The 13444-nt window shown below is 39.2% G+C and overlaps 1 protein-coding gene across 1 annotated transcript in view; it reads right to left on the reverse strand.

Moving 5' to 3' along the window:
• Positions 1-13444, reverse strand: part of LOC138171684 (sodium-dependent phosphate transport protein 3-like) — a 46585-nt gene that overhangs the window by 16602 nt on the left and 16539 nt on the right. The window contains exons 2-5 of the mRNA XM_069101317.1: positions 13187-13368; positions 3150-3383; positions 2983-3070; positions 2611-2697 (exon numbers count right to left, since the gene is read on the reverse strand). Of these exons, the coding sequence (XP_068957418.1) occupies positions 2611-2697; positions 2983-3070; positions 3150-3383; positions 13187-13368 (591 nt within the window). The remainder of the gene's footprint in view (positions 1-2610; positions 2698-2982; positions 3071-3149; positions 3384-13186; positions 13369-13444) is intronic.

A 13444-nucleotide genomic window follows, 5' to 3' on the forward strand; every position in this document is an offset into this window, starting at 1 on the left:
GTCAGTACTTCTTAAACTGTGGGTCATGGTCCCATGACCTGAAGCCCTGAAGAGGTCATGAATGGAAAAAGTCCTGAGTGTACTAGCTATACCTCCTCATGCTGTGTCAACATATCAATGGAATTAGAATGCAGCTCTGATTTTTCTAAGTCATTTATCATACTATTGAACAGCACAGAACCAAACAGAGATTCATGATGCTTCACTCATTCATTCAATAAGTACTTATTCAGGGTGTGTGTGTGTGTGTGTGAGGTACTGTGCCCAAAACTGAAGTTACAAAAAGAAAAATGAAACAACCCTTGTCTTCCAGGAGTTCACATTCTGCTGCAGGGAATGAAGATATACAACCTGTATATAGCTTATTTGTATGTATTTACTTGCTTGATTTTTTTCTCCATTTGACTGTGAGTTCCTTGAGGGCTGTTGATGTTCTTCAGTTGTTTCAGTCATGTATGATTTCTCATAACCTCATTTGGGGTCTTCTTGGCAAAGAAAGTTTGCCATTTCCTTCTCCAACTCATTTACAGATGAGGAAACTGAGGCAAACAGGATTAAGTGGCTTGCCCAGGATCACACAGCTAGTAAGTTTAGAGGCCAAATTTGACCTCAGGAGGATAAGTCTTCTTGACTCTAGGTTTGGCACTCTATTCACTGTGCCACCTAGTTGCCCCTCTTGAAGAAAGGGAATGCCTTTAACCTCTTTTTGTATTCCCAGTATTGAGCAGCTTCTGCATGTAGCAGAACCTATAAAACCTATTGCCTGCCTGACTGAGTTAATCATTTGGCAATGGTCAGCAACTGACTGGATATGAGATGTCAGGGAGAGACAGATCCAGGAATGATTCCCAGGTTGCAAGGCTAAATGACAAGGAGTATAGTGGCACATTAGACAGAAATAGTGAATTTAGAAATAGGAATGGATCTTGGAAAGAAGATAATGAGTTTTGTTTGGTACATGTTGGTTTTGTGGTGCCTATGGAGATGCCTAATAAGCAATTGGTAATGTGGTCTTATAACTCAGACAAAAGACCATATATATGTAGGTATACACACATACATATTTATATATACATATGTGTGTGTTTGTGTGTGAGAAAGAGACAGAGTAAATGAAGAAGATATTCATAACATATGTAACTCTTCTGAATCACAGATGTAACGGTGGACAGTTAAGTCATATGGGTGAAGGACATCTCCAGTCCTTGAGTCATGTAATGTCAGAGTAGAGGTTGCAACTTTGAACATTTCATCAGCAGCACCTTATCATACCTCTCAGTCCACTGTCCTAGCTTATTTATGTCCTTAATAGTGATGGAGAGTTCAGCTGGTATGGATCTCTATATGGTAATTAATATTGGATAGTATGGAGGATAGAGTGTTCATCTTTGAATCAAGAAAACCTGGGTTCAAATCTACACTCAATAGCTACGCCACCATGGGCAAATCACTCAATTCCTGTGTGCCTTAGAATAGACTTATGAACAGAGTTATAGATGGACCGTGATCACTTCTGGTGGAGGGAATTTCCAAAATGGAATTTTCCATCATATGCAAAATCACAGATCCTACAGACAGTAAACTAATAATGAATAATATATGGAAACAGGCCAGAATAGGTTTCCCTCTCCACATATAGCAGCTAAGAGAACTGTAAGGAAAAGGCAAGTAGTTTCATAGCTTTGACAACTGACTTTCAATTCCATTCATTTAACACATATTCTGTAAGCACCTATCATGTATAAAGGATTGGGTTAGGTTGTGGCAATACAGAGACAAAAATTAAACAGTCCCTACCCTCATGGAGTTTACATTCATTTGGGGGAAAATGTGTAAAATTTTGGAAAGGGAGAGTATTCAAAGGTTTCATGGAGGACATGACATCTAACCTGAGACTTGAAGGAAGAAAAACTTTTTGACAGGGATGAGGTAAATGTCCTCTTTGGGGCATGGTTGGTGTGGATATACAGGGGCAATGAAATGTAAATTTGTAGAATTGGTAGTGATTTAATATTGTAGGCAGATTTAAAAAATAGTTAAGTCAATGATGATGGAAAGAGCACTGGATCAGTAGTCAGCAGATTTGTATTTTTGTTCCCATTCTAACTCTAAAGTCTTTCTTTGGAAAGTTGGAAAATCCACTTTATCTCTCTAAGCCTCAGCTCCCTCATTTATATAATAAGGTTGAAGAAGATGTTTTACAAGGTTGCATTTTATCTACAATGTTATATTAACTTTTTATATGGGATAACTGGATATTAGCAAAGTGGCACATTGGTTAGAGTGTCAGACCTAAAGTAAGAAAGACTGGAGTCCAAATCTGGCCTCAGACACTTACTAGTTGTGTGACCTTGGACAAGTCATTTAAGCTCTGCTTGCCTCAGTTTTCTCATCTATAAAATGGTGATGATAATGACAGCACCTATCTCTCAGGGTTGTTGTGTGGATCAAATGAAATAATAATTGCGAAATGTTTAACACAGTGCCTGGTATTTAGTAAATACTACATGAATGCTAACTTTTTATAAAAAAAATCACAAAGTGCCTCAGATATCCAGGAACATTTCCTTTGAAAATGGATACATTTAGATTTGAGAGTAAATAACTTACCAAAGATATAAAAGATGTATGGCCAACCTAGGGATTGACAGATGAATCCACCCACAAGGAGAACAGTGAAGATGCCTAAAATTGTTCCTGAGTAGAAGACAGCAAGTATGGTATGAGTTATGGTATTGGAAGCTAAAGATTATTAGGCTGACTGTAGGCCATTGTACAGAGGGAAAGCAAACAATGGGCACAATGGGTCACACAACATTGAAGCCAATTGATAGGGAAGGACCCAAATATTCAGGAGCCAGGATTCTCTTTCTATTTATAGCCCTATTTTGAGGAGTCTCTTTTCAGTGAACCAAAAATGGAAGGCACAGTGATAAAGAGGCAAGGAAATGTAACACAATTGCCATTTTTTGAACTTCTTACCAGATGAAGTAATGCTACTTATTCGACTCCGTTCCAGTGGTGGAGCCCATTTCACCCAGAAAGATGGTGAAGCTCCCAATTCCATTCCCTGAAATGAAGATACCATGATTTTTCTTTTTAATTCCTAACATTGAAATATGCTAGTTAGGCTTAGTATGTCTTAATACCTGGGCCATGCCCTGGGCTGTCCTTGTCAGAATGATATAAACGAGTCCTTGAGCTGCTGCTAATGGTATTAAGAGGCTGAGAACTGAAGAGATGAACAATCCAATCATGAATATTTTCTTTGCTCCAAGCACTCCAGCAAAATACCCACTTGGGGTTAATGTGACGATTTGACCATAGGTGATTGAACTGAGAATTATCCCCTGAATTTCTGGACTCCAATCATATGCAGGGACCTGCAAGACAAGGAAATACAATTTCTTTTTATCTTTGTTTAGTATTTTATTTTTCCAAGTTAGATGTAAAAACAATTTTTAACACTTGTTTTTAAAACTCTGAGTTCCGGGGCAGCTAGGTGGCGTAGTAAATAGAGCACCGGCCCTGGAGTCAGGAGGACCTGGGTTCAAATCTGACCTCAGACACTTAACACCAAAATGAGCTGTGTGACCCTGGGCAAGTCACTTAATCCCAATTGCCTTCCAAAAAAGCAAAAAACAAAACAAAACAAAACCCAAAACCAAAACTCTGAGTTCCAAAATCTTTCCCTTCCTCCCTCCCCATCTACCATCCCACTGAGAGTGTAATCATGCAAAAAACTTCGGAAACAGATAAAAAAAGCCCAAGAAAAATAAAGTAAAAAAATATGCTTCAATCTGTATTCAGACACTATCAGCTTTTTCTTTGGGGATGGATAGCATTTTTCAGCATAATTCCTTCAGAGTTGTCTTGGATTGTATTGATGAAAATAGCTAAGTTGTTCACAGTTGATCATCTTACAATATTGCTGTTACTTTGTACACAGTACATTTCACTTTGTATGAGCCCATGCAAGTCTCTCCAGGTTTTTCTGAGAGTATCCTGCTCATAATTTCTTATAGTACAATAGTTTTCCATCATAATCACATACCACAACTTATTCAGCCATTCTGCAATTGATGGGCATCCCCTCAATTTCTAATTCTTTGTCCCCAGAAAAGAGCCATTATAAATATTTTTGTATATATAAGTACTTTTCCCTTTCTTTTTAAAAAATGTCTTTTGGGATATACACCCGACCAGTGGTATTATTAGGTCAAAGGGTATTCAATGTAATCTTCCTATTCTTTCACTTCACATTTTTGGACCTCTGTTTACACATTTGTGAAATGACAGAATTGCATTGGATCATATCTAAGGTCACTTTCAACTCTAAATTCTATATTCCCTCCCATTCCTATCCAACATAGGAACTCTTTCTACTCACTCTCCACATTTTAACAAACGCATTTAAATGATTCCTGTAGGAAGATGACATGAGTTGTATAGAAGAAGAAAGAACAAAGAAGACAAGATTAAAGGAAGAAAGGGATGGAGAGTGGAGTTATTGAAGACACTCTAGGAAAGTTTGATATGTTTAGAAAAAGCAGAAAGGCTTTGTAAGGATGGTAGTCAGCCCACTCAGTTATCACATTCCACTTAATGTGACAAGATGTTATGCTCTGATACCTCAACTATGTAGAAATACTTCTCTATTGAATCAATAGAATCATTGGCTTTTGATTGAGGTTGAAAAAAAGATCTATTGATTTAGATGCCATTGAAAGCCATTGGATGACTTGGAATTGGATAGTAAATAGAATGTATGTTTGGATTAATTGAGAAAATGTGGTGAAGTCCTATGGATCATCTCTAAAATAGCAGAACATTTTGGGAACCAAGGATTCAAGTGCCCAGCATCTTAGTGGTGGAATTCTTCAGTCAAGTCACTGTGAAGGAATCGTTAGGTGAAAGAAGGCTCCTCCACCTTGACCAGAGTAGTACCTCATGAACCTCAGAGGATTTGAAGTTTTGGACTGTTTCATTGTCATCCTAGCAGTGTCTGCATCAGAAGCTAAGAATCAATAAAAAATTTATTAAGCACTTACTATGTGCCAGACACTGTACTAAATGCTGGGGATATAAAAGAAGCAAAAGACAGTCCTTGCCTTCAAGGAGCTTACAATCCTATAAGGGAGACAACATGAAAACAAATATATACAAAGCATGCTATTTACAAGACCAATAGGAAATATTTAATAGAGGAAAGGCACTAAAAGTAAGTGGAGTTGGGGAGAGTTTTCTGTAGAAAACCTTCTATAGAGTCTTTTATTTGAGACTTGAAGGAAGCCAAGGAAGTTAGTAGTTGTGGAGGAGGAAGAGTGTTCTAGCCATGAAGGACAGCTAGATAGAATGCCAGGAGCTGAGAGATGCAGTGTCTTGTTAGTGGAATACCTAGGAGGCCAGTATTGCTGGATTAAAGAGTAAATGTTTTGGAGTATGGTGGAAGAATACTGGAAAAGTAGATTAGATTATGAAGGAATTTGAATGACAAATAGAGTATTTTGTATTTGCTCTTAGAGATAATAGGAAACCACTGGAGTTTATAGAATAGGAGCGTGACATGACCAGACCTTCATTTTGGGAAAATCGCCTTAAAGATTGAAAGGAAAATGGTCTGGAGTGTGTAGAGACTTGAGAAAGACAGACTCACCATCAGTCTATTATAGTAATCAATACATGAGGTGATGGTCTGCACCAGGATGATGGTAGTGTCAGAGAGAAGGGAGCATATTCAAAAGATGTTAGAAAGGTGAAATTGATAGGCCTTTGTAAGGGCCTGGATATGGGGAGTGTTAGTTTTTGATTGGCCAGTGGGTCCAAAAGGTTGTTACATTCTCTGAGCCAGGAGAAGGCTATATAAGCCCTGATGTGTAGCTTTGTTTTTAGGGCTCACTTTGAGAATCGTTCTGTGATTTGATATGGATTCTGGGAAGCCGTTGTCCTGAGCCCCCCGGCTTTGAAAAAACCCAGATGTTGAAACCCAGATGTTGACTGGGTATGGATGTAATGGTTGGACAGTTTGAAATCTGTCTACTAGATCTGTTTCTGTCTTGATAATTCTGTCTGTGTACTTTGAAGTTCGGGGTGCTGATCTTTTCCCCTGAACAAGGTAACCGATATATGTCTGACTGATTAAAGTAAGCTTGCTAACCCATTTTGAGTTGCTTTCCTTTAACAAAGCAGATCTAAGAACCTGTATTGGCAGCAAACCCTGAGGACGCTTGGGGTGCTTGCTACTACAAAATGGCGTCATGAACAGGATCTGCAGAGTAAAAGGAAAGTATGGGTACTGGGATAATTGTTTGTTTCCCAGTTGTGGTAGCTGTGACTCTGTGGAGCCATGGACCAGGAGAGAAGAATGGCCTGCATGCAGACTTTGCTGAGCTGAGAGCAGGAATGGTGAGCTGCCTGCATCGGGACCTGGGAAGAAGCCAGGAGTGGCTGCCGCCTGCGGGAGGAAAAGGAGCCCAGGAGTTCAGAATTCAGCCACAGGAAAAGATAAGAACTGAGCAGCAAAGTAGGGGCACTGAATGTGTTTCCTGGCTGTATCCCACAGTTTGGGACCCAGGGGGAGGATGGACTTGTGACTATGGTGGGTGGGATGAAGTGCCGTGAACCCCCAAGGACCCCACCTTGTTGGTTTTGTTGCCCAGCCCCCTCTCTGTACTTGGAAGCAGAGGCTGGAGCTGTGTGAGGGGGAAGGACATCCCACCCCCCCCAGAACTTTATTTGCCCTCTTGTTTTGAATTGAAGTGATAATGCTATGTACTTTGTGTTTGTTTAAGGGCCCATGGCCACTTTGGTAACTTTAGTTCTGTATCTTGAAAATGTGACCTAAGAAATGTTCAATGCTAATTCAAAAGTAAATTGACTATGCTATGGGCATGAAAGATCTTGGGGCCGAATGTAATGGAAATGCAAATTTAAAGATCTTCCCTGCCCCTAGGCTAAAGTGCACCTGGAGCCTGGGGTGGGAGGCTTGTTTTTCAGTTGATACTTTTTGATTGGCCAGTGGGTCCAAAAGGTTGTTACATTCTCTGAGCCAGGAGAAGCCTATATAAGCCCTGATGTGAGGCTTTGTTTTGGGACTCACTTTGAGAATCGTTCTGTGATTTGATCTGTATTCTGGGAAGCCGTTGTCCTGAGCCCCCCGGCTTTGAAAAAACCCAGATGTTGAAACCCAGATGTTGACTGGGTATGGATGTAATGGTTGGACAGTTTGAAATCTGTCTACTAGATCTGTTTCTGTCTTGATAATTCTGTCTGTGTACTTTGAAGTTCGGGGTGCTGACCTTTTCCCCTGAACAAGGTAACCGATATATGTCTGACTGATTAAAGTAAGCTTGCTAACCCATTTTGAGTTGCTTTCCTTTAACAAAGCAGATCTAAGAACCTGTATTGGCAGCAAACCCTGAGGATGCTTGGGGTGCTTGCTGCTACAGTGGTGCAGTGATTAAAGTGCTGGCCACAGAGTCAGGAGGACCCAAGTTTGGTTCTGGCCTCAGACACTTAACACCTCCCCCCCCCCCACACACACACACACAAACTAGCCATATATATATACACAAAATTATTTTTTACCTGCAACTAGGAAATAAGATATACAGGCACTGGGGCATAGAGATCCATCTTGCCCTATTGGAATGTTGGAGGGGGGATGGAGGATGATATAGGAGAGAGTAGATTGGGGGAGTATACATTGGGGTCGCTGTTTGGGGTGGTGGGTGGGGGAGAGATGGAGAGAAAATTTGTAACTCAACATCTTGTGGAAACGAATGACGTAAACTAAAAATAAACATAAAATTTAATAAAAATAAAACAACATAGCACTTCTGAATGTGCCAAACAATATGTTAAGTGCTGGGGCTACAGATAAAAACAACACAAAACAAAAGAAAGCCCTTTCTCAAGGAACTTATAATCTGATGGGGGAAGTCACCACATAAAAGGAAGCTGAAAAGTATGGGTCTAGGTCCAGAGGGTATCTACTGTTGGAATATAATGATGATGCAGTTGAAACCCAGCAGGGACAGAAATGAAGTGTGTTGAGTTCCTGGGCACCCCTTAATGGGAAGGTTTTGGAGGAGACTTTTTTCTTCTCTCGAGACCTCCATTCAGAAGGTCAAGGCAAATGACGGTAGTGATGAGGTGTGAGTACTAAAGTTGAAGTAATCTCTCAGTGATCAATGTGAGAAAGAATGATGGTGGAGTACTAGAGTTGAAAAGAAGCAGTGAAGTTGGAGGGAAATGAAGAGTTGCCTGAGCTCTTGGACCCTCTTTATGGGAGGTTTTGGGAGACATTTTTTGCTATGACTTCAATTCTTATAATCAGAAACACAGACGTATGAATCCCCATATAAGAATGTAAACAATTTAAATGTATTTAGTCCCTTATGACTTCTCACTCATATTTAACTTTTTGTGCTTCTTTTGACTCCTCAGTTCTGATGTTTTCATTAGGAATGCTTGGAAGTTCTCTATTGCATTAAATATCTATTTTTCCTCTGTAGAATTATACTCATTTTACTAGACAGGTTATTTTTAGTTGTTAAGCCTTTGCATTCTGAAATATCATATACATAGCTCTTTATTCTTTTTTTTTGCCTTTTTTGGAGGGCAATTGGGGTTAAGTTACTTGCCCAAGGTTACACAGCTAGTTTTTTTGTGTGGCTGTTAAGTGTCTGAGGCTGGAACCGAACTCGGGTCCTCCTGACTCTGGGTCCGGCACTTTACTCACTGAGTCACCTAGCCACCCCCAAGCTCTTTATTCTTTTGTAGTAGTTGCTGTTAAACTACATGTGATCTCATTGTGGTTCCTTGGTGCTTAAATTATTGTTTTTTTTTCTGGATGTTTACAGTATTTTTACGTGACCTGAGAGCTCTGGGTTTTGGCTACAAAATTCCTAGGAGTTTTCATTTTGTGGTTTCTTTCAGGAAGTGAGCAGTAGATTCTTTCAATTTCTGCGTTGCTCTTTGTTCCTAAGATATCTGGACAGTTTTATTTTAAGATTTCTTGAAACATATCTAGGCTTTTTTTGTCATGGCTTTCAAGTAGTTAAATGATGTTTTTTTTTTTATTTTTCTTTGATCTGTTTTTCAGGCCAGTTGATTTTCTTATGAGATATTTCACATTTCCTTCCATTTTTTTTTCAGTCTTTGTCCTTGGCTTTATTATTTCTTTATATCACATGGAATCATTTGCTTCCATTTGACCAGTTCTAATTTTCAAGGAGTTATTTTCTTTAGTAAGATTTACTCTTCTTAATCCAAGCTATTGATTCTTCTTTCATTTTTTTTCTTCCCTCACTCATGTCTTTTCCCATCATTTCCTCTACTGCTCTAATTTTGTTTTAAGATAATTGTTTAGCTCTCTTTTTAACTCTTGCTTTAATTCTCCTAGCAATTTTTGTTGGACTTGTGTTCAAGCTGCCTTTTTCTATGAGACTTTGCTTGTAGATTTTTAAAAATTATTCTCTTCTTCTGTGTTTTTTCTTGAGCTTCCCTGTCACCAAAAAAAATCTTTATGGTAGGATTTTCTTTTTGTTTGCTAATTCTTACAACATAGTTCTTGACTTTGTATGTTATGTTAATTCTGAGCTCTGCACACTTCTGTAGGGATATCCAGCGTGAACTTCTCTGTCCATTTGTGTTTTTCTGCTTCTTTGACAGCACTTGCTGTTGGCCTGCAAGCTTTCAGTGCATTCCAAAGTAGTGTGATCATTGCTCTACTGATTTGAGTTCTGCAAGTTACTGACCCATATTTGGGTCTACTGTTTTTTTTTTTCTGGTTGGCAGTTTCATTAGACTGCTGCTTGCTTCAGCTACTATTGGCCCAATGGGAGGCTTTGTAGGTTCAGAGCAATTAAACCACTGGCTCCCCTTTGATCCATGACACTGTACTCTGCCCCTGGGATCAATGCCAAACACCTATTGTTTGCCTCCTAGAACTTGCTCTATGCTCAATACAAAGCTAGGGCCCAATACTTACAACCACACCTCTTTACTCTGGATCTATGACCCAGAAATGACTATATGATAGCTGCTAGATGTCACCTGTTCTTACAGACAGTGCTTGCTCAGTGATGCCCTGGGATCTCTTTTGTTCCTTTTCCTCCTGTTCTTGCTTTTTGCCTCAGTTGTCTTTTCATCTCTGGGCACTGTAATGCTCCCTGTCACCAATTCAATGTGACTTCTCCTTGGCTTTTCCAATAAGAATTTAGTGTGGTGCTTTCTTTATGTCTTTGTGTGGGAGGTAAGGCAGGATAAAAATTCTTCCTCTCCATAATATTGACTCTGCTTCTTAATGACATTTTCTCAATTCTCCTATTCTGTGACCTTATTCTCCATGTCCTTATTATAGTAATACACACTGTGCTCCCCATAGTTCTCCCTAGGGTCCTCTTCTCTCTCAACTCTCTCCTTTGATGATTTCATCTCATCATGATTTCAAGTACCATTGTGACTCCCAAATCTACATACCCAACCGTAATATTTCTCTTGAACTTGAGTCTCACAGTATCAGCTACATACTAGACATCTTTTTGATGTCTCCTTGATATTTCAACCTCGACAGAATTCATTATAATTTAGTACCATAAAGTAACCCCTCTTTCTGATTATCTTTATTTCTTTTGAGTGAACTGCCCTTCTCCTATTATCCTGTTATTTGTTTAGCGTCTTCATTTCCTTGGAATCTCTTCCCTGTCCTTTACTCCCTAATATCCAGTCAGTTTGTCAGCCCCATGGGTTCGATCTCAAAATTACCTCTGAAATCCATCAATTTCTCAACACTCACATGGCCATGACTATAATTGTAGCCCTCACAACCTTTCATTTCCACCTCCTGGCTTCTCTCATTGTCTTTAAGTTCCAATTAAAACCCTACCTTTTACAGGAAGCCTTTACCAACCCTTCGGAATTCTAGTACCTTCCCAATGTCAATTATTTCCAAATTATCCAGTATGTAACTTGTTTGTATTTATTTGCTTGTTATCTGCCCCATTAGATTGTCAGTTTCTTGAGGGCAGGGACTATCTTTTGTCTTTCTTTATATTTCCAGTACTCAGCACAGTGCTAGGCACATAGTTGGCACTTAATAAATGCAACTGACTTATTGATTAATAATTCCATTGCGATGATGCCAAAATAACTTTCCCAAGCCACGGACTTGACCATGTCACTACCCTGCCCCCAAACATTTAATACCTCCTCATTGCTCAGAGGAAAAAATACCAACGTTATTCCTTGTAATCACAGCCTTTGATAAATCTGCTGTAACCTACCCTTTCACCAATGTTTCAAATAAGCAGCCAGGTGGTGGAGTGGACATATTTCTGGACGTAGAATAAAAAAGGCCAGAATTTTGATTCTGTCCTTTACTAGGTACATACTCATCATGCAGCCATGAGCAAGTGATTTCACCTGTCTCAGCCTCAGTTTCTTCATCTGTAAAATGAGGATAATGATAGCATCCACCTCACAGGGGTGTTGTGAAGATTAAATGAGATACCATGTGAAAAATGCTTTGCAAATGTTGAAGCGCTATATAAAGTTAACTATGCTTATGATACTCTTTGTTCACACATACTCCTGCTTCATAAATTCTATATTGCAGCCACTAGTAGTTGGTTGAGTTTCCTCCTCCCATACAAGCCATTCGGCACTCTAGAATATACTTTTTCTTCATCTTAATCTCTCCAAATCCTGGTTTTCTTTCAAAACTTAGGTCAAAACCCACCACCATCACCACGACCATCATCCTCAAAGACAGCTGACATTTTAAAACACTTTACTATGAGTCAGACACTGTACTCATCACTTGCAACAACTCTGAGAGGTAGGTGCTATTATTATCTCTATTTTACAGATCAGGCAACTGAGGCAAGTGCAGATTAAATGATTTGTCCTGTCACACAACAGTCTTTCCCCAACCCCCCCCCATTCTTTGTACTCTCTCCTTATTCAAATCACCTTGCAAAAAATTCAACTCCTTACCCATAATAAAATGTAAACTTCTATAAAGTATAAGATTATTCTTATGGATAAGATGAAGATATAGCAATCACAACATATAACATATTATGTTATTAATATTAATGTTATACCCATATTGTTATGTGCATGTTAACCAGAACTGGTTGGATGGGTGAGTTCCAAGAATGATTGTTCATAGTTCAGTATCATCATGACAAGACGTTTCCAGTGAAGTGCCACCTGTGCTTGGCCCCATGCCACTTAACATTCTTATCCATAAAGGCATAGATAATATGTTCATTAAATTTGCATAGGACATGAGAAAGATAGCTGGGAAGGATAGTTAACACACTGGGTGATTGAAACAGGAACCTAAAGGAGGTTGATAAGTTAGAGCATTGTGCTGAATCTAATGAGATAAAGTTCAATAAGGATAAACATAGTCTTGCACAGGTTAAAAAAATCATCTTCACAGTGATAGCATGGGGAATAGACTGCAATAGATAGTGTCATTTTGAAAAGAATTTTGGAGTTTTACAGGATTGCAAGCTCTTCATATGAATCAGAAGTATGATAATGGAAGAAGAAAATGGAATAAGTGTTTATATAGTGCCTACTATATTCCAGGCATTGTGCTAAGCACTTTTGACAAATATTATCTCAATTTATCTCATAACAATCCTGAAGAACAGATGCCATAATTGTCATTAGTTTACAGCTGAAGAAACTCAGGCAAACACCAGTTAAGAGATTTCCCCAGGGTCACATAGCAAGTAAATATCTGGGGCTGGATTTGAACTTGGGTCTCCCTGAATCCAGGCCCAATGCTCTATCCATTCTGTTACCAACTGCCTACTAATGTAATAATGCAAAATTTTACTGTGTTAGGAGGAACACCAGTTCCAGCAATGAAGGGGTGATAATCTCATTGTATTTTTTCATTGTCAGATTTCACCTGGAGTGTTGTGTTTAGTCTTAAGGATATGGTTTAAGGACATTGTTAAACTGGAGAGTGACTAGAGCAGGGTAGATAGGATGGTGAAGGGTCTAAAATTTATTACTTATAAGTCTGTGCAATGGAGTCCATCCTGCCATTGTATCTGTGTGACTTCTAGCGCCTAGCACAGTGTATCACACACAGTAGACAAAATACGTGTTTTTGGAATAAATTAACCAATTAAAGAAGCTGCATCTACCATCAACTTACCGCTGCATCTGAAGTGATATCAGGCTGCCCCTTCATGGAAACATTGGTCCGATTAGACTGGCCTGTGCTGTTCACCATGGCAACAATGGCAATGCTCAGACTCAAGTTTTGTGAGGTAGTTACAAATAGACAGAAGTGTATGATGATGGCCAGGCCATATCTTACTGACCAGAACCCTGGAACTGGAGAACAGATAAATGGTCACTATGTTAATACTCTCTTTAGATCAAAATACATTAGCAAGGTCTGTATAGACCC

This window comes from Petaurus breviceps, unplaced genomic scaffold (genome assembly GCF_028583685.1).
Source record: "Petaurus breviceps papuanus isolate PSGF00001 unplaced genomic scaffold, PetGlider_PUasm1.0 456, whole genome shotgun sequence".
In the NCBI taxonomy this organism is placed as follows: domain Eukaryota; kingdom Metazoa; phylum Chordata; class Mammalia; order Diprotodontia; family Petauridae; genus Petaurus; species Petaurus breviceps.